At 47.0% G+C, this 25,729-nt stretch overlaps 1 protein-coding gene and 1 non-coding gene across 7 annotated transcripts in view; both read right to left on the bottom strand.

The window, feature by feature from the left end:
• Positions 1-25,729, bottom strand: part of LOC102159067 (cilia- and flagella-associated protein 337) — a 135,413-nt gene that overhangs the window by 70,551 nt on the left and 39,133 nt on the right. For 4 of the 6 annotated variants that reach the window (XR_014819038.1, XM_084981304.1, XM_084981302.1 and 1 more), the window contains 2 exons: positions 17,128-17,173; positions 9,437-9,483 (listed from right to left, as the gene is read on the bottom strand). Coding sequence is in view for 5 of the 6 variants with exons in the window: in XM_084981304.1 (XP_084837430.1) it covers positions 9,437-9,483; positions 17,128-17,173 (93 nt within the window). In the remaining variant the exon portion in view is untranslated. Of the gene's footprint in view, positions 1-6,427; positions 6,629-9,436; positions 9,484-17,127; positions 17,174-25,729 lie in introns of all 6 variants that reach the window. The other 2 variants (XM_084981301.1, XM_021065551.2) reach the window with 1 other exon arrangement.
• On the bottom strand, positions 94-197 carry LOC146398508 (U6 spliceosomal RNA). Its single transcript, XR_014820143.1, has one exon. It is a non-coding gene; the product is annotated as a U6 spliceosomal RNA (small nuclear RNA).

The raw sequence follows: 25,729 nt of genomic DNA, 5'->3' as shown, positions 1-25,729 counted from the left end.
TTTCTTTTTCCATTGATTTTTATTTTTCCCATTACAGTTGTTTTATAGTGTTCTGTCAACTATCTCCTGTACAGCAAAGTGACCCAGTCACACAAAAACATGGAACGCTTCACGAATTTGCACATCATCCTCACACCCTCATGCTAACCTTCTCTGTATCATTCCAATTTTAGTATACGTGCTGCTGAAGCGAGCACTGGTTCTGTCTTCTGAGGGGTGCCCAGTATCTGGGTACCAGTAGCCATCTTTGGTCTGTGGGGGAGGAAAAATAATTTTTCCTAGATCCTTCCAATGGGTTCTTGGCTAAGACCCCATTCCTGCTTCCCATAATAAAAGACAGATTAAGAGAAGACCAAACAAGTTTAATAACATATATACCTTCTGCATACATGGGAGACACTCAGGGAAACTAACTCCTCCACAGGCCCAAGTCATCACCTTAAACACCATCTTCAGCTACAGACAAAAGAAGATGCGGGTCGGGGAGCCAGTTACGGGAGATTTCCAGACAAAGCACCTCAAACAAGGGAAGTTCATCACACAGGTTTAAGTCATTGCCTTTTCCATTGATGAGAATCTCTAGAGATTCAGAGTCACTCTCCCCTTCAGCACAGGGGGTGGAGATGCCCCTGCAAACGCAGAGTTCCCTTATAAATTTAAACTGTTCTTACCAAAGGGTAACTTTTACTTGCTTTTCAGAACTTCTCCTGTATCGGCTATTTCTTAAAAATAACCAGCCTGAAATAATCTTTATGCCAAAAAGGCATATTTTGAGGTGACATATCCTGCTCCCCTCCAGGGCTTTCCTCCACTCTTGTCCCAAGGATGCCATTTGCTCCTCTGTTTCACTGCATCTTCTGTTTTCCTGATTTTTCTTCTTTTCAGTTTTCTCCCTCATTTTACTGAGAAAATCCTTCTGAGAAGGATACACATATGGGAAGTATATTTTTAAACCTAGTTTCTTGAAAAGGGCATTATTCTACCCCAAAATTTCAATAGCATTTTATCTGGGTACAGAATTCAACATTGGAGACTATTAAAATTTTTGAAGGACTTGCCCCATTGCCTTCTAGCTTCCAGTGCTGCTGTGGTGAAGTCCAAATCTATCACTGGATTCTAATACAGTGCATTGTGAACTGAGTTTTGTTTTCCTCCTCTGAACACTTCTGGAATTTTCTCTTTCTCTCAGTGCTTTGGCAAATGTTTTCAACTATTTACTGAATTCTTTTCTTTTTTTTCTTTTGTCTTTTTTTAGGGCCTCGCCTCACCGGAGCATACGGAGGTTCACAGGCTAGGTGGTGAATCAAAGCTGTAGCCAATGGCCTATGTCACAGTCACAGATACAACCACACCAGATCCGAGCTGCATCTTCGACCTCACCACAGCTCACGGCAATGCTGGATCCTTCACCCACTGAGCGAGGCTAGGGATCAAACCTGTGTCCTTATGGATACAAGCCAGATTCATTTCCACTGAGCCATGACGGAACTCCTATTGGATTATTTTCTTCCCTCTTCTCTTTCTCGTACCCTTAATATTTGGCAATTTTACTTCCTATTGTTTTATCTTTTCTCATTTATTTATTTATTTATTTTGGTGGGTCTTTTTGTTCTACTTTCTGGGAGAATATTATCTTCCAACTATTCCATTAAGTTTTAATGGAATAGTTCATCTTTTAAATCACGATTTTAATTTCTAAGAATTCTTTTAGTTCTCTGGATTTTTCATCTTCTTATTTAATGGATTTCATCTCAACTCCCCAGAGATTATCACTGGCATTTTACTGTTGTTTCCTGGCTAGAAGGGGAAAGTATGGCCGTCAGTCACCTAGGAGGCAGTGCCGCCAGTTCTTGGGCCTGGGCAGGGGCTAGGAGGTGGGTTCTGCTTTATGAAATGAACTGACTCTCAGTTTTTTCCACAGCTGATGTAAGGACTTACTTTTTTTGGGGTGGGGGTTTCCTAGGTCACTTACAATCTGTTTATCTGCTTTCTAACTTCCAAATTTTATTGCTGCTGTTTCTTCTCACTCACCTCATCCTCAGGGGCCTGTGTCTTCAGGGGAAGAACCAGCCCTTTCCTGTTGTTTAGGAGAGTTCTATTTAGGAGGGAGTAGGAGTGGATGCGTGGATTCAGCTTACTCTGTTTCCTGGAAGTGTGGCACGCCTATTTGGAGTCACCTAAGGAACTGCTTTCTAATATTTGGATAGAATCCACATCTTCAGGGGCTCCCTGAGGCAGGGCCTTGTGAGGCAGTGGCTCCCTTTTCCTGGAAGAGTCAAGGCAGTCTGGAATGTCTCCTTCCCAGGGTCGTGGCAGAGAGGCTTCTGCTTCCCCTGGGGTGGTCACAAGTTTGATAAGATGCCTACCAGGGACCTTCTCACTCATTTAAAACTGATTACAATATGCTCGTTTCAGGCTTGGAGTAATGTTCATATCCAGCTATCTCAGAGAAAATGTTGCTTTTGTTTCTTTTTCCATATAGCTTCATGTTTACTTTGTGGAGGAATGGTTTTGGTGAAGAAGGGACACTTAGGGGAACATTTGTGTCCTTGGGTCCTGTCATCAAAAGGCTGCAGGTGATGAGAAGTCAGTCTCTAGTCATTGTCAGGGAACTGCATCCCACGCTTCCCTAAAACAACAGGAGGTGGGTAAGAAATCCGCTTCTGGTCTAACACATTCAGTCAGCAAGCTCCAGTGTTTCTCAAGTCAAGCAAAGGAGACCCTAAACTGCAACCCAAACCGAACAAGGTAACACTAGAAAACCAGGGATAAGAGATGCTTAGGCATGTTCTGAGAGGATTCTCCTCAGTATTTTGCCAAACAGCAATCAATCATTTTCAGCCAAATGATGTATCTGTCTGTCAGTGGCTGGAATGGAAAGATGAACATTAAGGAACTTAAAAATTACAGCATAAGCTACTGCTAATTGAATTGCATGACAAGAAAATAAAGCGTTTCTGAAATTATATTTGGTCAATGGGCAAATGAAGTGCCATTTCTAACATTTTTTCTCATATTCAACTTTCCAGCAACATAGCCATCCTGTGCAGCTGACGTGTACACATGCTCACGAGTGGTCCCCCGGCTCACTTCTTTAGCCTTCTCCTCCACAGTGGAGAAGCTAACACCTCATGGTTAGTTTGTAAGCATTTTCCAAATCTTAACTAATTTTAAACTGAACGAGAGATCCCTAGAATTCAAGCTTTGATGACTGTCCCTAGTGGACACTGGATGGATCGGGATCCCATCCTATCCATCCAGTGTCCACTAGGGACTCAGAAATAAAAGCTCTATTTCAGTCCTCTGGGAGTTCCGAGCCGGGTGAGAGAGACAGACTGGGGACAGCACATTCTGACTCAGGAGTACAGTTCCCATCACTGAAGTACACATGGGCTGCTTTGGGGATTCGGGGTTCCAAGAAGAGAGAACGGCTCCCCTGAGGAGAAGATGCTTCGTGAAGGCCCAGAAGGGCCCTGTGTTCAGGCAGGGAGAGACCACCTACACAGAGCATGGGGCCACGCGGGGTGAGGATGCTTGTTAGAGGCCCATCTACTCAGAACACAGTAGGGCTTGGGGATGTGAAAGAGCCAGGATGAGACAAATCTGGAAAAAGCAGCAGGGTGCCCACCCTGAAGTGTTCTGTGGGCCACACAGAAGAGTTTAGATATGTCAGAAAGCTCAAGGGATCCACTGAAGGATTCTGAGCAGGACAGAGACATCAGAGCCTCTCACAACCTCTTCTGCTACCCTCAGCCTGAGTCATCACCAGAGGGACGGCGCAGTGAGGAGGTCAGAGCATGTCACCACTGCTTCAACCCCTGCAACGGGTCCATCCTGCTCCAGCCCACGTGCAGACCTCCCTTAGCTCCCTGACCTCACGCAGCACCTACGCTGCTCTAGCTACACTGGCCCACGCTCTTTGAACCCTCTGGCAGGTACATTCCACCTTAGGGGATGTCTGCAAGGAAGGTGCTTTCCCAGATGTCCACAGGCTCACTCCCTTCTCTGCTTTGAGCAACTGCCAACCTCTCAATGTGCCCCAGCCCAACCACAGTATTTAAACCACACACACTCCGCACTCTTGATCTTTCATGCCTTGCTTGTTCTTTCCTCTTCTCTAAAGCATTAATCACCTTCCAGATACCATAGAAAACATTGTATTTATTGTCTTTCTCTTCCCATTAAACTCTAACTCTATACAGGAAGATATCTTTGTTTTGTTCACTAACGCATCCCCAGCACCTAGAACAAATACTGAATGTGTAGAAATGAGATCTGTTTTTTTTTAAACAAAACCACCCTATGAACAAAGGGAAGTCAATGTGCTGGGACTTGAGGTTAGGGCCGGGGGTGGGGTAAGTTAGGAGTCTGCTGTGATGATGATGACAGGTCGAATGGGGCAGTGGCCATGGCGAGAGAAAGGAGGGCCCAGGTTAGAGTTATTAAGGAGACAGAGTTGTCGGGATTTGGTGACCAGCTATTTGGATGTGGAGCTAAGTGGTGCCATCACCAGGTCCGGAAGAAGAGAGAAGACAGGCTAATTTTTGGCGGGTGGCAAAAACAGCAAGCTTAGTTTCAGACTTGCCATCCTTCAGGTCTCTGTGGGACAAGTCCTTCTATATTTCACAGTGCATATTGATTTCATAATTTATTCCTTTCTCATCTACAGACAGCCCCTATGCAAACACATTCAATTTACTTTAAATTTTTACCAAATCAAACTAATTGATTACAATAATTTACTGCTTATACTATAGTCACTGACCTTCCTTATGGTCTTATTTGAGGTTTTAGAAAATATCTGCATAAGGTGCAGCCAAATATCCTTCCGACTCTTCCACTGACCATTTTCAAACTGACATCCAGAGATAAGGTCTCTCCATTTTTACACCTCAGTTGCCTCCCAACTTTCGCCCGAGTAATAATGTCCTTTAACTGATTTACTTCAGACTGGAGCAAATTCACTGCAATCCAATCCTTAGGGAAATGACTTTTTTTTTTTTAATGGATCTGGCTTCTTTCCAGTTCCTCAAAGCAGTAACCTCCTCTCATGATAAACTGTACCCACTTGCTAGAAACTCAGTAACTTTGTTCTTCCCTTTCTCCGCAGCTCCCAGATGGCTACCAGCTGGTCTGGGCTATTTCTTGCATTCTAATCCCTTTATTGGTCCTCTTGGTTTTCTTTGTGATCTCCTGTCTCTCCCCTCCTCCTCCTAACAGCCACTACCCCTCTTTGGAAGCACCTATTTTCTAAAGAATCCGAAGGTTTTTTAGAGCATCATATCTTTTTTCTTTCATTTCTGTACTGTAAGGAGACCAGCTGCAGGGCTGTGTGGGAGAAGCTGTCCTAAGGGTGGGATGAAGCCTCCCTTGGAAAGAGGTCAGAACAGACCTGTTTCCTGACAAGGCCACTGGGGGACAAATGGGCCAGCGTGTCCCAGGAGCCACACCTGGCTCGGCAGGCTGTGCAGGCCACTCTCGGATGGCGTGGCAAGGAGTAGACACCCTTTGCTGGCTTTCTCCTGGGCGCCATTTGATCTCATTTCAGTGGATTTCTGATTCCTTCCCCAAGACCAGAGAGGGCTGCACCATAGTCTCACTTGTCTTTAAACAACTTTTAAAGGACTGTTACTGATTTTCAAGATGACAGCTAGAAGACAGCCTGAAGTGGCCATTGAAGGAGCGAAGCTTAGGTGTCTGTCTTCATCTCTTTATTAGGCCTCTGGCGTCTGTGTTCATGTGTCAGGATGTATTTCTGTGAGGTCCGGGTAGGTCTGTCTGGCAGAGGGTGTCCTAGCACAGGGAGAAGGGTGTCATGCTTGTGTGTCTGGGCTGTGTCTGTGTGTGCACAAAGCTCTGTGTGCGACTGTGTGTGAATGGGGTCTGGGTGTGTGAATGTGTGTGCACGCTGGGTCTGTGAGTGATGGTGGAGGGGACTGTGTGGGTCTGGGTGCGTCAGGGGTGAGGGGATGCTTTCCAGGGTATTCACGCGTGTCTGTGTTGGGAGATTGTGGGATGAAACAGAAGGGCTGTTTTGGTAAATGTGAGGAGAACTGCAGAGAGCTGTCTGCAAGGGTTGGAGGGTGCATTGTGAAGTTTGTGTAGAGATGTGGGCAGCGGTGAGGCAGCTGTGTGGTGCAGCAGGCAATGTGGGTGGTGTGTGAGTGTGACCACAGTATCTATACAGTGTCTACGGGGTGTACATGAGGGTGTTACTGGAGGCTGCGGTGGTGACTGTGGCACATTTGTCAGTGTCTGCATTTACTTGTGGGACTATTTGGGGGTGTCTCCAGGGTGTCTGTGGAGGGATGCTGCTGTCCGGGAGCCATTGCAGACGTCCATATGCCTACTCTAAGCATGTGTATCTGGACTTACCTCACCTGAAGGTGAGACTGCCTGTGAATATTCCACCAGGACCTCCACTCACCTCCATGCTTCTGGCTCCAGAGTGTCACTGTGATAGGACTGAGACGGCTGCCTCCTGGGGACCCTCAGCCACCAAGAGTAACAGCACACTTGACCTGGAGTGACTTCTTCCCTGAGGATGGGAGGTGTGGTATGTGACTTCCTCTGAAAGGGATCTGGAGTGTGACCTCCCCCATGAGAGGGACCTGGGGTGTGACGTCCCCTGGAGTGAGAGGAAACAGGAGGGAAGGGTGCAATGCAGAACCTTTAAAAGAATGACACAGGCACTGAGGATCCAGCTAGACCCAGTTAGGTGCAAGATGGCGGAAGGGTGGCTCTCCAGTGGACCTGGAGCCTCGTTATGTGCTCACTGTAATACATTAGTATGTGCTAATCACCCACAGGCACCACGACAGTTCTGACCATAAAAGACCAAAAAGTGGGCCGTGGCCCTATTCCTGGAAATCTCTGCCCCTTCTCCAAAATAGTTATTAGCCTATGAAATTGCCCAGCCCATAAAAACTAACCACCACATATTTCAGGATCTCACCTTTGGAGCCAGAGCACATTCTATGAAATCTATTTCTTTAAATCAATCCACTTCCTATCTATCGCTTTGTCTCTCGCTGAATTCCTTCTGCACAGAGATATAGGGAAGCTGAGCTTCCTGAGACCAGGTGTGCAACTTCAATGAAAAGAAAGTGGGTTCAAATCCCATCTGAGTTTTGCGGTTTCAAGAAAGAGGGGCAGGTCCTACTGCCTCCGCCTGTGTGGACCTGGTCCTGAGGCCTCAGTCCATCCAGGGGACCTCTACCCCACACTAGGATGTCTCTACAGGTAACGGCAACCCTTGCCATCCCCAGGGGGATGTCATTTCTGTGGGGGAGGATAAGAGGGGACATGTCCAGCAACCTTCTTTCTGGCAGCATCTAAAATGAGCAAAAAGAGCAAAGGACACCTAAGTTTCAATCTACTTTGCTCCAGAGGTAATTATTCCTTCTGCTTAAATAGAAATGAAATATTCTATAGAGACTGTGCTTTTCGCATTATCCAGGAAGCTTAAAACCCACCAATGGTACATCCACTCAGAGGACTCTGGGCTCCTCATCAAGGGGAGAGGATGGTATTTACACTCAACAAATGGGGAAGCGCAGTGGAGGCTGCCCTCCTGCCTGAGCGCCCAGGGGCCCAGGTCCCAGAGATGCGGGGTCATTACAGGACTCATTGGGCCCTTCCTTCTGGAACCCAGAGCCTCCTGTTAGGTTGAGTGACAATCGGGGAGGGACCCAGAGGCAAAGGCACACCTGTGCTTGTCTTGAGGGCCGTAAATGTGGGTTTTAAGTAGAGCTCTGATTGCAGCCCCACAGACTGATTTTAGTCAACTGTTTCTTTAGTTTGCAAAAGCTATTCCTCTGCTAATTTCAAAGCCCTAGGCCAGAGGTGTTCATTCTTGATTAGCACTTCCTACTGACTTGAGAGAAAATCTCCTGTTTCCAGAAGCCCACCAGTTCCACTGCTTCCCTCCCTGCCTGGCTGACTCACCAGGCTTGTTGCCCCCTGGCAGGTGCTGGGACCCACTGGAGCCCCTTCCCAGGACACCTCACGTTTGCCTTTGGGTCAGACAAGCCTGGTGTCCTCCTTCTGGATGCACCTAATTGGCCTCGCTGGAACCTCAGCGCCCCTCTGGGAGGGAGATGGTGCAGACGCTCCTGTCTCTGGGTTATGCACAAGGACCCAAGGCAGCCGTAAGGATCAGGGCACAGAGCTTGGGCTGGTCTGTCACCTCACTCTTTTCCCCAGCAGGCACTATCTGTTCTAGGGGTGTTATTCTGCTGGAGAATGATGCATAGCTCTATGAGCTCCCGTGGAGATGGGGACGGAGAAGGGCCCCGGGGGGCGGGGGGCAGATGATGACACTGCAGAGGAAGGTGCAGTGATCAGGGAGGCCTGGGGGAAGAGAATGGGTTTGATCTGAGCACTGAAGGTGGGAGAGGAATTTGAAAAGCTGGGATGGAGGGAAAGACACCTTCCAAATGTGACATTTGTAAGCCAAGCAAAGACGGCCACTCCCACAACCTGAACACAGACTCAGCAAGCCCGACAGCAGCAAAGAGGAGCAGAAAGAAGGGGCAAGGGAGAGGTGACGGGCAGAAAGAAATCCCTGGTGACAAGGGGGTTCGGGGACACCAGCAGAAATGTCCCAGGAGACATATGGTGGGTTGTTGTCTTGGTGCCTCCTTCCCAGGCTAGTCGCTCCCCAAACCCATTTCCCTGTGTGCTTGTCCACCTTCCTGGCTTCCACGGCCATCACGAGGCTCCAGGTCCACTGAAAGTCCACTCTTCCGCCATCTTGCCTGACCTCGGGAACCTGGGCAGAAGCCATCCACAGCCCTTGTAGGCACAGCCCAGGCGATCCTCTGCATGACCTCTGGCCCAGATCTCCTCCTCACTATGCTGTCTGGGTCCCTGAATCACCACATGGAAGTCACCTACCAAGCGCACACAGCGAGCTGCTACATGGGGGACAAAATGCGTAACGTGAGAAACCACTGGCTGTGGGGGCTTGTTTGTTACTGGTTACTGCAGCTTACCCATCCTGACTGACACAGGCAGACTGTTTTATCTGATGCTCCGAAGAGTTTATGTTCAGTTGAAATGTACATCCTGACTTCCCCTGTGACTAGTTTTGGTTTCACGGCTCTATCCTCTGAACCCAGCAGAATGATCTGATATGTCCTCAGAAAACATTTCTTGAATGAATGAAAAAACATGCCAACTTTGGAGGTCTGTAGTGGTGTCCATGATGGGGGGTAGGCAGAGCAGAGCAGGAAATGAGTCTAGCAGGCGGGTGGTTATGAGCAAATTAGAAAGAAGAAAAAGCAAATCCAAACCCTAAGCTATCTTAAGAGAATTTTCTGGGTTTATTCTTTTACCCCATGGCAACAGTTACATAAAGAGATTATATGTCCTTGCTTAGAGAAAAGTGTTATTCCCCTTCATTTAGAAATTAGACTTAAATGTCAATATTTACCTTAATAGTTCACCGACAGAAGCCAAAAACAGAATGTTCACACATCCCTGCAACACAGTTTAAAAAAGAAAAGAAAAATAAATTTCCTTCAGAAGTAAAAGGCCAACACATTCCATTTATTTCCCGCACACTAAAAGCTTGTGTTCTCTCGGCAGAAGGAACAAGCAATCTCTTTCCATTTAAAAAGCAGGGGATAGTTTTCAGGCCAGACAGATGGGCTTTCATATCCAGCAAGTGGAGCTGGCACAACCTTGAGGACACGTGCTTAGACAGACTGCCCTGTCCAAATGCCTGGACGGAGGTCACAGGGGAAGCTCCCCGTCGTATGTGACAAGCACTTGGAGGACCTTGACCATGCTGGGACATTGTCCACAGTGCCCTGTGCTTGGAACAGCATTTCACACTGAGGAGGACACTGGAACAATAGCAGGGTATGCATAACAGCAGGACTTGCTGCCTCGTGTATGAAGTCAATGCTGTTACTGTGCTGAGGGGGTCCCGTGACTGAACGTCTCCTTGACTAAGTGCCAGGCACTGCTCCAACCAACTGCTTTGTAGGCCTTATCTCATTACATCTTCACGCGAATCCTCTAGGGCAGGTGATTTTGTTATTTCCATTTTGCAGATGACAAGACTAAGGCAGAAAGAGGTTGACTGGCGTGCCCATGGTAACAGAAGTCCTAGGACTTGCAAAGTTTCAGTCTCTGAGCTCAGGTCAAGCAGCACGGGCATGAGCTATGGTCTCAGCCCAGTTTGTAGTACGTGGAGTTTGTGGCAGGTAAGGTCATTTTCTTGCTCAGTCTGGATACAAAGGTAACCTCAGTGTGCTAATTTTTTTTAACCTTAGTATGATACACACCAAAAATTCTGTGTCACGTGTCTTCTGTGGGATCTTTCCAGAGTGTAATCTATTAATGAGAATTACATTAGCGCCCCTGGGTTCTGTCACTTTTTCATGTGATTACAGTACCATTTAGAATCGCATTTTATTTCAAGAAACCGTGGTGCACTGTTGCCCTCTCTCCACATCTCTCCTCCTAGTTCATGTGTCATTTCCTTCCTCCACGCTCCCTCCTCAGAGTCCTGCAGTCTGGCTTGTCTCCCTCTTCCCTCCACGGCCATTTTTCTCACCACAGGCTCCACTTCTAATACATCGAATGGAATTTCCTCTCTCCCATCTTTGCCCAGCTCCTCGGATCTTCGGCTACGCAGGCATTCTTTGCTCCTGGATTTCTGCTGGTTCCTTGCCCCTCTCAGCTCCTACTTTGTGCCTCTAAGGTTGGGGTCCTTAGCCCTCAGCGCTTCCCTGCCAAAATTCTCTCTCTCAAATGTTCCTCGAGTATTAGAGCCGAGCTGTCTGCTGAGGGCCAGGGGCTGCAACGTCTGTACCTCTGCTGCCCTGCTCCCAAGCTGGGACTGCAGCTTCCACACCACCCGTCTGTGGAGGACGTCACACTCTCCTCGTATGTAAACCACACCTACCAGCCCATCGGCCAGAACACAGCTCCCCTTCTGACAGGCTCCAGAGCTTCCAGGGCCTGCTAGTCTCCTGGCGTCCTGAGGACCTACGCCTGGAGCTGGATACAGTGAGAAGGGTGGAGGAAGGCTGGCCTGGAAAGGGTGCTCCATGAAACCAGTTTCCTTCCCTCTCCCTCACTCCTGGTGTTTACCTAGGCATCAGGTCTTCCATCCTAGCCCCCTGGGGCCACCTTCACTGTACCCTTCATGCAGGCCTAGAACAGTGCCTGGCTTGGACCCTGTCTCTCAGCCCCGATTTCTCCAGCTAACCACCCCATTCCCTGGCATCAGGCAAATCTTTCTAACCTCACCCACGGCCCTTCTTCTGCTGCTTTCCTGCTAAAGAAATCACGGTGGTTCCCTGCTTCCAGTTAGATCAGGTAAAAACCCTTTAGCTGGATTTCAAGATCCTTCATCAGTGGGGCCCCTCGACCTTTCCACGCCTACGCCCCAAATGGGAGCTCTTCCCTCTGGTCCACTCAGCTGCCCCACTCCTACTCTGCCCCCATCTCTCTTGCTCACATCAGCTCCCTTCCTCTACCCAGAGTTTAGATTTCCTTCAGGGTCTAGCTAAGTCATAAAGACTGCCTTGCTTTCCCCAGTCCAAAATGTTCTGTATTCCCTCTGCGAATCCCCTCATAGTCAAGAATGTGCTTCCTTTGACTACCATTAGTAGGGTTTGCTGAATTCTTACAGTGGACAAAATTGATTCACTCTCTCTTGAAAATAACTCCAAGAGATAAACGTTCACCTCGTTTTGCAGATGAGAAAACTGAGTTTCAAAAGGTAAATGTGCCCAAAACTGCATCTGGGATTTGAACCCAGGAAGTCTGATAACTGCCCTCTGCTACATTTTAAATACTCTGTTTCTTTTTGTCTCCTACAGAATTCAATGGCAAAGATCATTTTTACTATTTTTTTTTTCTTTTCCAGTGGGTGTAGCTAAGGGCAGAGCATATGGTCTTTATTTAATAAACACTCACTTCTTTTGCTTCTGACTTCCAGATTTAAGATACTATGACCCCAATTGAGTTAAGTAGATGATGAAACCAGTGGTCACTCCAGGATTATTTGCCTGATAAATAGCAGATGATAATCAGGACAGGCCGCAGCGACCAGTGACATCCTGACAATAAACTGCTTAGCCTGGGTGGTCCCCTTTTTTCTTGTCCTTTGGAAAAAAAAAAAAAACCAAGGTAAAAACAAAAACAAAAACAAAAACACCTGAGCACTCATTGCTAGTCTGAAATCATTTTGCTTCCAACTCTAATTCAAATCATCTCAGGGGCTTTGTTGACATTATCTGCTAATGATTGCAATCCATCTTTCCAAAAGGAGAGAGGCACCAAGCTGTCAAACAACACCCTTCTGTCCATGGAGATCAGAGGTCTGAGGTCACCTCCCGACTTGCTGCCGGGCCAGCTGCCTGCTCCGGGCCTCTGGATGCATTTCTAAAGGGTAATATTTACAGTGCTGGATAGCTGAGCACTGCGGAGCTTAATGGGATTCTTAATAAAGGCGGCTTTCATTAAGACAGGGAGCACAGGCAAGGTGCCCTTGCTTTTGAGGAAAGGACAGCCCAGCGCAAGATGAATGCTCCTCCTGGGCTTGGAAATCACGCGGGTCAAGTGCCTTGTCATGCATTAACAGCCTTTTTAAGTTCCTGGGCAGATTGAGAGGAACGGCTTAGATAAACGAAGGCAGAAGAATCATGCGATCTGTCTTGGTAGCAAAAACGCTGAGACACAGCAGCTGCATTTAAAAAGAGCGATTTGCTAAATGAGTGGCCGGCTACGTTCCAGATGGCCAATGTGACACAGGGCTTGGAGGGATTCTTTATTCAATCCTGCATCTGTCTAGACCGAGACATGAAAGGCCAGGTTATAGTTACTGCAGAAGCAGCAGCAGCAGCAGCAGCAGCTTTGAAACTCTTACATAAAACATGCTCGGTACCACCAATGAGGCCGCTTGGCCGGAGATCAGCTGGAGAGGATGCGGCAGCATGGCGTGCGTGCAGCCTCAAGGAAAGCCAGCGTCTCCGCTGAATGACAGCCAGCTGGATGGGGCTCTCCCTGTGCAGGTCTGCTTGCTGTATCACTTCCCCCACCTCCCTTGTGTACGAGGGAAGGTGCTCTTAGTAGGAGGAAGCACTGGGATGAGGTCAGAAAGCAGAAATATTGGTTGTGTTCTATTTGCCTTCTTTATATGCACTTTTAAAACTTTTCCCATGTATTTTGTCTTGATTTTTCTAGTTAGGTTGTCAAATTTCCAAGATGGACGAAAGAATACTCTTAGCTTCTGCCTACAACTCCACTCTGTTTTTCCTTATTCCTGTCCCTAGCATTTAATTCAGTCCTGGCCCTAGTAGCTCTTTAGAGATGACAGCTCAAAGATGCTGGCTGAGGAGGCCAGGGGTAGACAGAGGACCACTCAGTTCTGGGGCCTCGAGGTCTATGAGACATGCTGACTGACTGACTTAAACTAGCTCAGGCACTTGATGAGCGTTTTGCCCAACTTTCATGCAACAGGCAGCCACAGAGCTTCACTGGGCTGGAATGGGGACTTATAGGGAGGCAGTTCTACTGACCTATTTTTCTCCAATGAGTTATACCCCAAGCCTACTTCTTCTTCTTTTTATTGCTTTTTAGGGCCAAACCTGCAGCATATGGAAGTCCCCAGGCTATGGGTCTAATCCAAGCTGTAGGCGCTGGCCCACACCACAGCCACAGCAACATGGGATACGAGCCTCTTCTGTGACCTCCACCACAGCTCACAGCAATTCAGGATCCATAACCTACTGAGGAAGGCCAGGGTTGGAACCAGATCCTCATGGATAATAGTTGGGTTGGTAACCCGCTGAGCCACAACAGGAACTCCCAAGCCTATTTAATTTTTATTATTGGATTGAAAGTTTCCATGGGTTGAAGCTTTCACTGTGTTCTGAGAAGCCATTCAAGGTCACAGCTGGAATGTTCTGACTGGTCAGTAAACAAGGCTGCTTCCTCCTCCCCACTTCCCCTTCCCCTACCCCTCCACCCCAGAACTCTCTGGACCTCCACACTGGACCTCCACACTGGACAGCAGCTTCATTTTTTGCTAAGGAGGAAAAGTTTAACCTGATGAATCACCAGCAGCACTTCCTGTGACATTCCACGGAAAACTACAGTTTGCTTAAGAAAAACTCTGAAGTACTTCAGCTACTGCGGTTTCTGATCTACACAGAAATGGAAAAATTTGAGTTCTTCTCTAGGCTGATACACCGAAGCTATTCCACCAACATTTTTCTCTCTTGGAAGTTCCCAATTATCAGCACTACATCTACCCTATAATCAGCCTGAAATACTTAAATGAACAGGGATGTCCTGGGTGGGGGGGTGGAATATAGCATTACCTCCATGCCAATCTCATCCACGTACCGCTTTTTTTTTTTCTTTTTTTCTTTTTGCTGCAACTGCAGCATATGGAAGTTCTTGGGGCCAGGGATCAAATCCAAGACACAGCTGCAACCTATGCCACAGCTGCGGCAACACCAGATCCTTAACCTACTGCACAGTGGCCTGAGCCACTGCTGCACAGACAATGCCAATCCTTAGTCTGCTGCACCACCGTGGGAACTCCAAAATAGCACTTATGCAACCATCTCTTCCCAGTTTCCTCATCTGTACCACTAAGCACAGAAAATGATTTGAAGGGCTATTTTTTAGTTCTCTCAGGGATGGCATCTAATTAGCATCATTCTAGACGCCTGGATGCAAAGCTAATCCACACACACAAAGGATGCCTTTGGACACAGTTGACCTTGACTTTATTGATGGAGATCTTTATGGCAAGAGTCTTTATGATGATGGAAAGGGAGTTATTCTAGTATCAATAATATTCTAGCAGCAGATATGCCAAGAGGTCAGAGCAATGAAGTCGCTGAACTCTTGAGATGATTACAAATCTTTCAAGTTCTTGTTAAGAGCAAATAGCTCAGAAGGGTATAAAAGGAGATTACTGCCCTTCTTAAGAAACCGGTTAGCATGCTGAACATAACACTGATGAATATTATCAAATGATCTTCAAGTGCACAAGCCTGGGCTAGATGCAACAAAAGAAGAAGCCCAAGGAAAGTCGCTCGTGGAGACAGCCTTTGTGATATGATGATGATGAACTGAGTTTCCCTTGCTTTTGTCGCCATGTTGCCAGTGTAGCTTCCCTTATGCTCATCCCTGATTCCAAACTGTGAAGACTCTGAAAGCCGATGAAGGATGGTGAGGCGATGTTAGGTGAGACAGGCACAGCCAATGCTTCTGAACTTATTTCCCTCTGGAGCACAACTCATCACTTTGCTAGATGGCAACATGAACTCTTTAAGGCTACCTTCATTTTAAGTTTTTTTTCAGCCTAAATAAAATTCGATTTTTAAAATGAGCATCAGATGAAGACTCATTACTGTTTGAAAATGTTGACTTTTGAACATTCAAATATAGCTCCATAAAGAGCCACCCACGATTGACATTTTATCTCATTAAAGTGTTGTTAATTAAGAACCACAGCCACGAGCAATGACGATTAAAGCAGCAGACCCCCAAAACTCTTCCTGAAACAAAAGGCAACTCGAATTTGCTTAGAACCTAAATCAAAGGAACACAGCCATATATGCCTGTTCACTCCAAGTCCACTAGGGGGCAGTGAATGATCAAGTTTCCACTAGGCGGCTGTAATGATGGTTGCTATATATACACCTGAAGTGTGGCAGGCCCTTTACACAAAGTGAGCAGTGCGGCAGTGATGACAGGTGTAGGGAGCAGCCAGTTACTGCTACCAGCAGTCTGTCAGAGGGATGAAGTGAAATGAGTCATTTGCATTTTTACCAATGAACCTGCATTATGATGAACAGGCACTGTCACCTGGATAGGCCCTGGCTTCGCCTCCCTGACTTCTGCTGGACCGCTGCCAGTCACCAGGGCTGCAGCACGGTGGGCAGAGCAAGCCCAGGAGCCCGATATAACAGTCCCCTGGTGCTGATGACCACAAGGGCACGATGACCGTGGCGAGGGTGGGGGTGGGGTTTCCTCGCCTGTCCCATCCCTGTGCCAGCGTCCACTTGGGGAATTCCAGGTCTGGATGCTGAAACGCACAAATCCAGAGACACCATTCATGTCACAGTCTGTGTGAATGGCGCCCCCTGGAGTTGGGCAGTGAATGCAGAGTCCCTGCCCCCACCCTGCAGGGCCCTGGACTGTAAGGTCCCTGTGGAAGCATCCACATGCCCCCTCTTGGCTCCTCAGTTTCAAAAATTTGCCTTCAAACACCCTAGGGAAAATAGAAAGGTGACAACGAGCTAAATTAGAAATTGGGACCAGCTGGAGGTCAGTGTCTGCCACGGTCCCTCTTCTTTCCTCTTCTGACCCACCCCCTGACCCAAGAATGTGGTGCCCTTTGACACTGTCTTGGTCCTCTTCCAAAGTGCCCTTCAAAAGATTCTAGGACATCACACCATCAGCTTCGGTTGTGTTTACATCACTCTATCGCCTCTCCCACGGGAATCTGCATTTAAACCGTATTTCTAATTGTGAAACAAAATCCAGGGAAAGGATCCCTCCATCCTGCCCCCTCCCTGCTGCCCCCTCCCTCTTGGCCGGATTAACTGGAGCCTCCTTGCCTAATGGGAGGCGAACCAGATGTGTGCTGCCCCCCCTGCTCTGACTTGAAAGCTCTCTGAGTGATTCCTTCCTTCCCAGCCCCTGGAACACCCCTTTCATTTTACTTGAAAGCCGGTAAAGCAGTGGTTAAGTGCAGGCTAAGATCAGACTGCTTGGGTTCAAATCCCAACTCTGACACCTCCCAGCAGACTGTAACCTGGGAAATTGGGTAACTGCTCTGTGCCTCAGTGTCCCCGTTCTCACAAAAGGCACTAAGAACATTGCTTGGTGGCAGTGATGTGAGGATTGAAGACACTGAGCACAGCGCCAGGCGGGGGCGGGCGTCCTTGCGTCTTATTTCTTAGTGTTTCATGTATTTGCCATAATGCCGGATTTCCTCCTCTCTCTCCTCTTCTGGCTCCTCGGCTTCAAGATACAGATGCTCCCACACGCTTCCCTCCCTGTTGCTTCCCCCCGAAAGGATGGCAGATGGTTTCCTGGCCCCTGAGCCGGTGCCGACTGCCTCCTCCTGCCCTCCACACCTACCTGGTCATCACCATAGAGAATCAGGCACTTGTCAGGATCCTCGTACCTACAGCAAAGAACATACAAAGAAAACATCCTGAGACACGGAGAACAGAAACAGCTGGGGGAGGGGGACTCGGATGGACGTCCCTTATGTCAGGCCAGTGTTCTATTTGTAGCAGTCTTGGAAACAGGCACTTGTTTACTTTGCCCAGATCAGAAGTGATTTCAGATTTCTCTTCGTTAATCATCTCCTTCCACTATGCAGGCTCATCATTAAAATAAGGAACTTATTTATAGAGCCAGCACTGGAGCTGAGGGCTAACTGTAAGGAGATGCTTCGGCTGATGAACCCTCTGTGAGGTAGGGCCTGCAAGGAGACACAGCCAGTCCTCCCCCATGACATGGGAGTTGGAGGGAGCGGGCAAGGGTCAACTGGCTCCCTGGTCCTAGTGAACGAGATGGACAGTGAGGACATTCCTCTACCAGAGAGGCCAGATTTTGAGGGGGAAATGCTACACTGCCCTGCTTTGGGTCAATGGCTGGCTCCAAGGGTAGGGCACCCACTGCTGGTGCCAGGGCCAGAGGGAGAGAAACAGCTGGCACTGGAGGAAGATGAGGCTTGGGTGGACGTGGCTGGGAGACAGGTGAAGGGGTGGAGGCAAAGTAGGAGGGGGGGATGGGGAGAGTGGGCAATGAAGTGGCAAGACTCTGTGTGTGTGACCTTTCCCAGTGACCCCTCAAATGCCAGAAATATCTACAAAAATCACTGAAGGCTTGGTGTCACTGGATGTCTTGTCAAGGTCAGGAAAGGATGCATGAGGTGGAGGCTCTGCCAGTTTCTGGGGAATACCAACAGTGTGACTACAAGGCTTGATTGACATTCTGTGGTGACATTACGTTTGGGGGAACATGGTGGATGTATGCATGTTAGTTTCAGGTACACTATAATGACCTGAGACCTGCATACAGTGTGAAATGATCACTGTAAGTCTAGTAACCGTATGCCCCCATACGTGGCCACATCAAATCTGATGAATAATTTGTCATGTTGTATTAGATTAAGTTATTGCTCATTTTTTATTTCCAAAGACCTCCTAGAGACATTTCTTGCCTGTGTAGGTATCAGATATCTATGTGTGTTCTGAACACCTCAGTTGTTACCTTATGGACGCTATGAAATGGCCAGTGGATGTTGTTTCCCTCCTTCTTTCTGGCTTCTAGGAAACTCAAAGAAAAAGATGCTATTTGTTTCTAAAAACTCTTTAGGGTATTATACAATATATTTTGTTCACTGACATTCTATGTTTTTTGCCTTCACCTTCATTCATCTTTGTTCATTCATGAGTTATTTTTTTATTTTATTCTATATTCATTGCTGTAAGTGCCCCCAAATCCTCTTTTAGATGACGTGGTTATTAACATACAAAAACACAAATAAATAATTTTTGGCCTATTCTGGAAATTCTTCCACTTTAATCTCTTACTACGCAGAATATTCCTTGGTTTTGCTGTCAAGTCTGTTTGTTAAACCTTTCTGGACTTTTGTCTTTAGAGTTCTTCTTTTACAAAAGACTTTTCTCACCCTCATTATTATTAAATATGTTCTCTTATATTTTCTTCTAGTGTCTACTTTAAAAATATTTAGATATTTACTTGGAATTTATTTTTATGTATCCTGTGATTTAAGGGCTTAATTTTTTCCCCTTAACAAATAGCCAGTAATTAATTGTTAGACTGTTCTCCCACTAATTTGAAATGCTTGTTTTATCTAATACTATCTTCCCTATACATTTAGGGCTGTCATTGATCTATATGCCTCTCCTTTGGCCAGTATCTTATCTCTTTCATTTACTGTTAACTTAGCAGCTTGCTTTGATATCCAGTAGTTCCTGTCTTTCCTAATTATTCTTTTTCAACATTTTCTTGACTATTTTCACATATTTATTCTTCCAGATGAACTTCAGAATCAACTTGTTGAGCTTCAAAACAATCTCTTAGATATTTTGATTGGAATTCCACTGAATTTGACATTTAATTTGGAGAGAGGTGACATCTTTGTAATATTAAAATTTCCCGTTCAGAAACATGGTTGCTTCCCTTTTATTTGGGCTTTCTTTCATATTTTTAGAAAAGTTGTTATCACTCTAGATATATCTCACACATTTTTTAAGTTTATTTCTGGGAATATTCAATTATCTATCCGTCAGTTTCTTGCTTAGGTAGAGAAGAAATGAGATAAGAATGAGTCAAGTTTCTCACAGCCAAGGTATTTCTGTTATGCGGACACATTCACCTGCAAAGATCTGACGTACTTTTCCTAGCAAAGATCAGTTCAGCCCATGTACAATGTAGGAAATATTAAGAACTATTGGGCAGTTGAATAATTTACAAAAAAGAATTAGAAAGTAAATCATACATGTCCCTCAAGAAGACGAAGATCAGAGGCTCTCCACTGAATTAGCAAGAAGAACTGTGTGAACCAAATTTTTTTCTCTAGATCTCACATTTTTATAGGGATTTAAATTATAGAGTTCACCTCCTGTACACAGTTATTCTTCCCAAAACTACTCTTTTTGGCTTGGGATTTAATATCAATCATAATAATCTGTCTGGTCTACTGGTTTATCATTTCTTTGACCTACCTTTTAACGGTCTTGTCTTCTACCAGTCAGTGCCACGGTTGTACCCTCGATTCTGTCATCAATAATACCCAGAATCCCTCCAGAATCTCCTTCTCAAATATTCTACCTGGTCTTTCCAGTTTATTCACACTACGTTCTAGCTCTAACTCTCGGACTTTCAATCCACTGGCCCTAACACAGTTGCACTGTCCCCGGCCCTTCCATGCCTCATTTTCCTTCATATCTGGCTTAAATTCCAGGGTCAATTATAACTACTTCCTCCTATATACCCCCAACTCTCTCTTTCACTGTTGTTCTTCTTTGGTAGAAGTACACCCCTGATTCAAACTGACTTTCCACCCACTGCCTGCAAGCATGCACGTGAAAATGTGGCCGGAGACAAACCACACCGCTGTGCTGAGTGGTCTGACTTCACATTCATGACCACAAACCACAAGTAAGTTCTGAGTGCTTCTTGGCAGCTGCCCCTCTTCTCCCACTCTCCAAGACCATTTCCCACTTCCTCTTTCCTCCGAAAATCCCCAACACTTCTTCCCAATGCCCATTCTCAGAAGATGACCCTGCTTCCCAAGTCACCAAGAGAACAGAACCCGTCCAAAGAGAACCTCCAGCAGATCCCAGCACACATGCACACACTCTCCTGCACCCAGACCCCCTCAGGCTTCCCCCGGGCCCCATGCTCCTAGAGTCTGCCCTGCACTGTGCCCTGGATCCCATCCCCTCCTGACGACCTCAAGCTGTCATTCAGCACTTCTCCCCTTTCTCTCCTGCACCATCAATATTTTGGATCATTCCCATCAGTACGCAAACACGTTCTTACTTCGCTCGTTGGGGAAAATAATAAACACTCATCTCCACCCCCTCGCCCTTTGAGCTATCATCCCATTTCCCCCTCCCCTTTACACAACAGTTACTTGAGAGAGGAGCTGATACTGCTGCCTCCATTTCTCTCTTCCTATTCCTACTCAATAGCATTCCCATCGGGCTTGTCCACCTCGGACAAAAGTGCAATGACTTCTGACTGAAATTCTGGGTCCTCATCTTTGTAGCAGCCGCTCTTGACGCTGCTCACCCAGGTCTGAGTGTCCAGGATTCAGCCCTCACCACCTACACATGCAGCATTATCACCAGTGAGTGCATCCACCAGCCTTGTGGCTATGATGCCACCTCTTTTTGCTAATGATGCCAGCTCCTCCCAACACACGCAGGTACACCAACCACCTCACCTGGTCCTTCTGTCTAATACCCTATACCATCATGTGTTACATTGACTGTTTATTACTGGAAGCCAGGTTCCACTAGGGAAAGGGTTCTTGCTTATTTTACTCACTAAGAGAGCCCAAGTGCCCAGAGCAGTGTTGGGCCCAGAATAAGCAACAGTGACCTTTGTTGTTGATGTGTTCAGTTCACACATTCCAGGCTGGCCACACCGGACTCCACACCAGGCCCCACCGCAGCCTCGGCCAGGTCTGGACCCCCTGTGGCTCACTGTTCTCTCCCCTCCAGCCCCTCCCCTAGCGGTGCCCAGTGAGCACTGCCCTGTCCCCTCAGGCACATGCCTTCTAGCCCCTTCCGTGCTGTATTTGTTCTCCTCAGCCCTGGCGCCCCAGCACACTCCTTGCTGATCCTGCCTATGCTGTCTCTTTCCACCAGGACAGAAGTCCCCAAGGGCAGAGCTCTTCATCTGTTTCTTTCGCTGCTGTATCCACAGCATGCCAACACTGCCAGGCACATGTGTACGGAAGGGGCTTACTTAGAAAGCATCCTTGATAAAGTTCTCTGTGACCAACTCTGTGACCCTGAGTGTGGACAAGAAGACCCCAGGTCTGGCCTGGAGGCTGCACCCACATTCCTCAGGGTGGCCCTCATGCTCTCACTCACCCTTGTCTGCTTGGCCTCAGCCAATATCATGGCTTGACCTGGAGGCCCCAGGGATTCCCCCCTCAGGGCCATGCTTCCCTCCATGCTCCCTGCTGCTTGTGGCCTCCTTGATTTCTGGGCCTCAGTCACCACCCAGTCAAAGTCAGGGCGGCCTCTCACCCACTCTTGGTTCTGTCATCCAGTTGAATGTTAGTGACCAGCACACAGTGTCTGTCACAGGCTAGGCACTGACCCCCAACCATTCACTCCTTTCTTCACACAGTTACCGACTATATACCATGTCCGCAGCATGGTTCTAGGCTGAGGGCATATAATAAAGTTCTTGCCAGCATGCTGTTTATGTTCTAATGGGGAGATGGATAATAAATAACCAAATGCAAATATCATGTCAGATGAGGATAACTGCTATGGAGATAAATAAAGCACGGTGCGGGCAATAAGGAATTCTGGGTCTGGGGGTGTGGTAACGTGGAGGCACATTTTATGGTTAGAGAGGCCTTAGAGAAGTAAGTGACACTGGACTGAGTCTCGTGGATTGCAGAAAGGACACTCCTTCCTGGGGGGATGATGGTAATGCAAAGGCCCTGAGGTGCACCTGTGCTTGGGGTATTCAAAGAGTGGTAAGGAATGCAGAGGCCTGGAGCAAGGAGCAAGTCAGAAGGGCTAGTGGGAACAGAGGGGCATGCAGGAAGCAGAGGGGAGGAGGATTTCCTCCCAGAACAGAAGGAGAGCCTCCCTGGGCTGGGGAAAGAATGGAAAAAGAATCACAAGGGAGGAAGAGGAAGAGAGGGCTGAGGGTCCTAGTGGGCACTCAGCTCAGCTTTCCAGAAGAGGCTGCCTGGGGAGCAGTGGTTCCCCAGGAATGTGAAAAAAGTGGCTGCATGGCGCTCCAGGCAGATGTGCCACCTGTGTCTGCCACCAGTCCTGTGTAAAAGACAGCCACAGGGCCCTACAGGGGCTTCCTGCCAACCAGTTCCCAAACCGTGGCACCACACCATTGGGGCAGCCCTGCAGTGACTTAAGAGTGGGTGTGAGAAAGAGAACCGAACTCGAGATCTAGAAAATAAAGCACGTTCTATTTCCTGCACTTCCAAGGTTATGGACTAAGATTCACACTTGCAGCATTACTCTAAGTACATTAAAATCAGCAGCAACAAACTGTAGGGCACCACTGGCTAATCTTTCACAAATTTGTGCCCCTGGATATTGGCATATTTTTCTTACAACAAGCCTTGGAAAAACAGAAAGAGCTGCCTTCAGTGGAGATCTCTGCTGTGCTGTGGCTTACCCTGAAAGGAGGCTCTGCGCCTGCCTCTAAGCGTGAAACCACCGACTTCTCTAAGAGAAAGACTCTGGTGGTATTTCTGCCAGAAAAATCCCAGAAACATATTCATCCCGAGTATAAGAAATTATTCATATCACTCTGCAGCTCTGGCAAGGGACCAGATTCCTGGAATTTGAGGCATCTGAAACATTTCATTGCACTGCGGTAACAGCAATAGTCATGGGCGATAAAAATCTAGAAAGATGAGTTTTTCAAAGGGGTTATCTTGGATTTCTTTTTAAGAAGCAGAGAGGCCCAATTTAGGGCTGATAATTTCCTCCCTTCTTCAGAAACCCCTTCAGCTAATCTGTGGGTTTTCATCTCAATAAGAGCAACAAGACTATTGTCTCACCTAGGAGTTAGGGTGAGAGGCGTTTAACCCAACTAGCTGCAGCCCAGGGATTTGGGAGAACATTCTGTCACATCTAATAACCTGAAGCTTTCATACAGAGTTTAGGCCAGGGCTCCAGACCCAGGGCGAACTCAGCAGATGCCAATGGAAAGAAGAGGGCAGCCAGGAAACTGGAAGGACCCAGCAGTGCTTGGATTGGCTCCAGATTTCATTTCTTTGAACTTTTCTAAATTGCAAAGCATTATGATAAGTGAGTCGGTTTCTGACGAGTCTTGCTATTCTAAATCCTAATGATCCTACCATCTCCCTATTTTTTCCCTTCTGTATTAAAGTAGGATAAAGCATAGGAAAAAACCTCCTGGTTTTCCCCTTCAAAATGGGGAGGACCATTGAGCCTGGTTTTGAAAGACGATGGAGAGACTGAGGCCCAGGACAACTGTCCACAAGGGGCCAATCAGTGCCTTTTTGTTAGGTGGCAAAAAGAGAGAAAGACCAGTCCACTAAGAGATCACACTGAATGTGTCTCTGGTCACTGACGTAAGACAGTTCTTCCCTAGACATAAGCCTTCCAGGAATAAGGGAGTGGGTCATCAATGATCCCAACTGATAACTCAGCTAAGGAAAGAAGGCAGGCTGTTTTGACTCAGGGCATATGCTTGACCTGAACCAAAGTGACTGTGCTAAGGCATTAAGGGTGGCTGGGATTCTGTCGCTTATATGAGAAGACTCATCTGGGGCATCAGGGAGACTGCTATTAAGGGATGAACCATGTCTTGAGAGAGCCAACCAATGTCTTCACATAAACTTGGATGAAAGCCAGAAAACAATGGTGATGCTGATCAATTTAGGACTTCAAAGAAGCTGGGATGGAGTGCAGATCACATGAGAAGCATCAGTGTCCCAAAAGGTCTTGACCCACTAGGATAGAAGCCAAATAGTATTGAGATTTGTTCAAGATTGGAAGCAGAGTCAAATCTGCCCAGAGTCTGTGGGTCAAGTTGTCAAGAGGAGAGGCTGGAGACAGTGAGATAATCAACTAGAACATGTCAGTGACGGTGGAGACACACACTGGAGGAGTGGACAGAAATGAGAGGAGAGAGGGATGAGAGGCGGTCACTGACTGCAAGTAGAAGGTAAGGAAGAGAGGAAGCAACCACAGAGAACTCCGAGGTTCTCAAGGTGAATGAGGAAATGGAGGCTGTAATGAAGACAGACAACACAGGAAGCACTGCACCATTGGGGGAGGGCAGTTCTATTTTGACACTTCAGTTCTGAAAGGCCTGTAGGATATCCACCCAAAGATGAACCTACTAGAGAGCAAGGGTTAAGAGATGGATTTTTAAAAGTGCCAAAGGCATAAAAAGGAAAGATAATACAGTGGTAAAGAAGAAGGCCAAGGGTAGCACTTGAGGGGCTCTTGGTATATGAGAGGGAAGAGCAGGATGGCAGGAGGCTGGAGCACCGGAGAGGGTGCTACTGCAAGAGTCACGGAAAGAGAAATGGTATCCATTAGACTATGGTATAATGAAGACTCAACAGAGGGAAAGGATTTGTCTCTTTGGAGGTTATTATAATAGGTCCAGTGGGAAATCGTGAGTGTGCAGCCTGGCACTGATGGTGTCATGGGCACATGGCAGGGATCAGGGACAGGATGCTGTGAGTCCCTGAACATTCAGGGTGAAGGGGCTTGTCCCACTTCAGGCTTTTGTTCCTGCTGTTCCTCTGCTTGCACTACTCTCTCGCAGATATCCCCTGGCCTCCTTGGCTCACTCCTTGCTTCCTCTGGGTTTTATTTTATTTTTTTTTTTTTCTTTTTTTTTTTTTTTAATTTTATTTTCCCACTGTACAGCAAGGGGGTCAGGTTATCCTTACATGTATACATTACAATTACAGTTTTTCCCCCACCATTTCTTCTGTTGCAACATGAGTATCTAGACATAGTTCTCAATGCTATTCAGCGGGATCTCCTTGTAAATCTATTCTAAGTTGTGTCTGATAAGCCCAAGCTCCCGATCCCTCCCACTCCCTCCCCCTCCCATCAGGCAACCACAAGTCTCTTCTCCAAGTCCATGATTGATTTTCTTTTCTGAGGAGATGTTCATTTGTGCTGGATATTAGATTCCAGTTATAAGTGATGTCATATGGTATTTGTCTTTGTCTTTCTGGCTCATTTCACTCAGGATGAGATTCTCTAGTTCCATCCATGTTGCTGCAAATGGCATGATGTCATCCTTTTTTATGGCTGAGTAGTATTCCATCGTGTATATATACCACATCTTCCGAATCCAATCCTCTGTCGATGGACATTTGGATTGTTTCCATGTCCTGGCTATTGTGAATAGTGCTGCAATGAACATGCGGGTGCATGTGTCTCTTTTAAGTAGAGCTTTGTCCGGATAGATGCCCAAGAGTGGGATTGCG

This window comes from Sus scrofa, chromosome 11 (genome assembly GCF_054392235.1).
Source record: "Sus scrofa isolate SSC_HxYL_T2T_F1_AM1 chromosome 11, Sscrofa_HxYL_maternal_Yorkshire_Landrace_v2.0, whole genome shotgun sequence".
Taxonomy (NCBI): Eukaryota; Metazoa; Chordata; class Mammalia; order Artiodactyla; family Suidae; genus Sus; species Sus scrofa.
The sequence above is the reverse complement of the archived record's forward strand: the minus strand, read 5'-3'. Positions and strand labels throughout refer to the sequence as shown.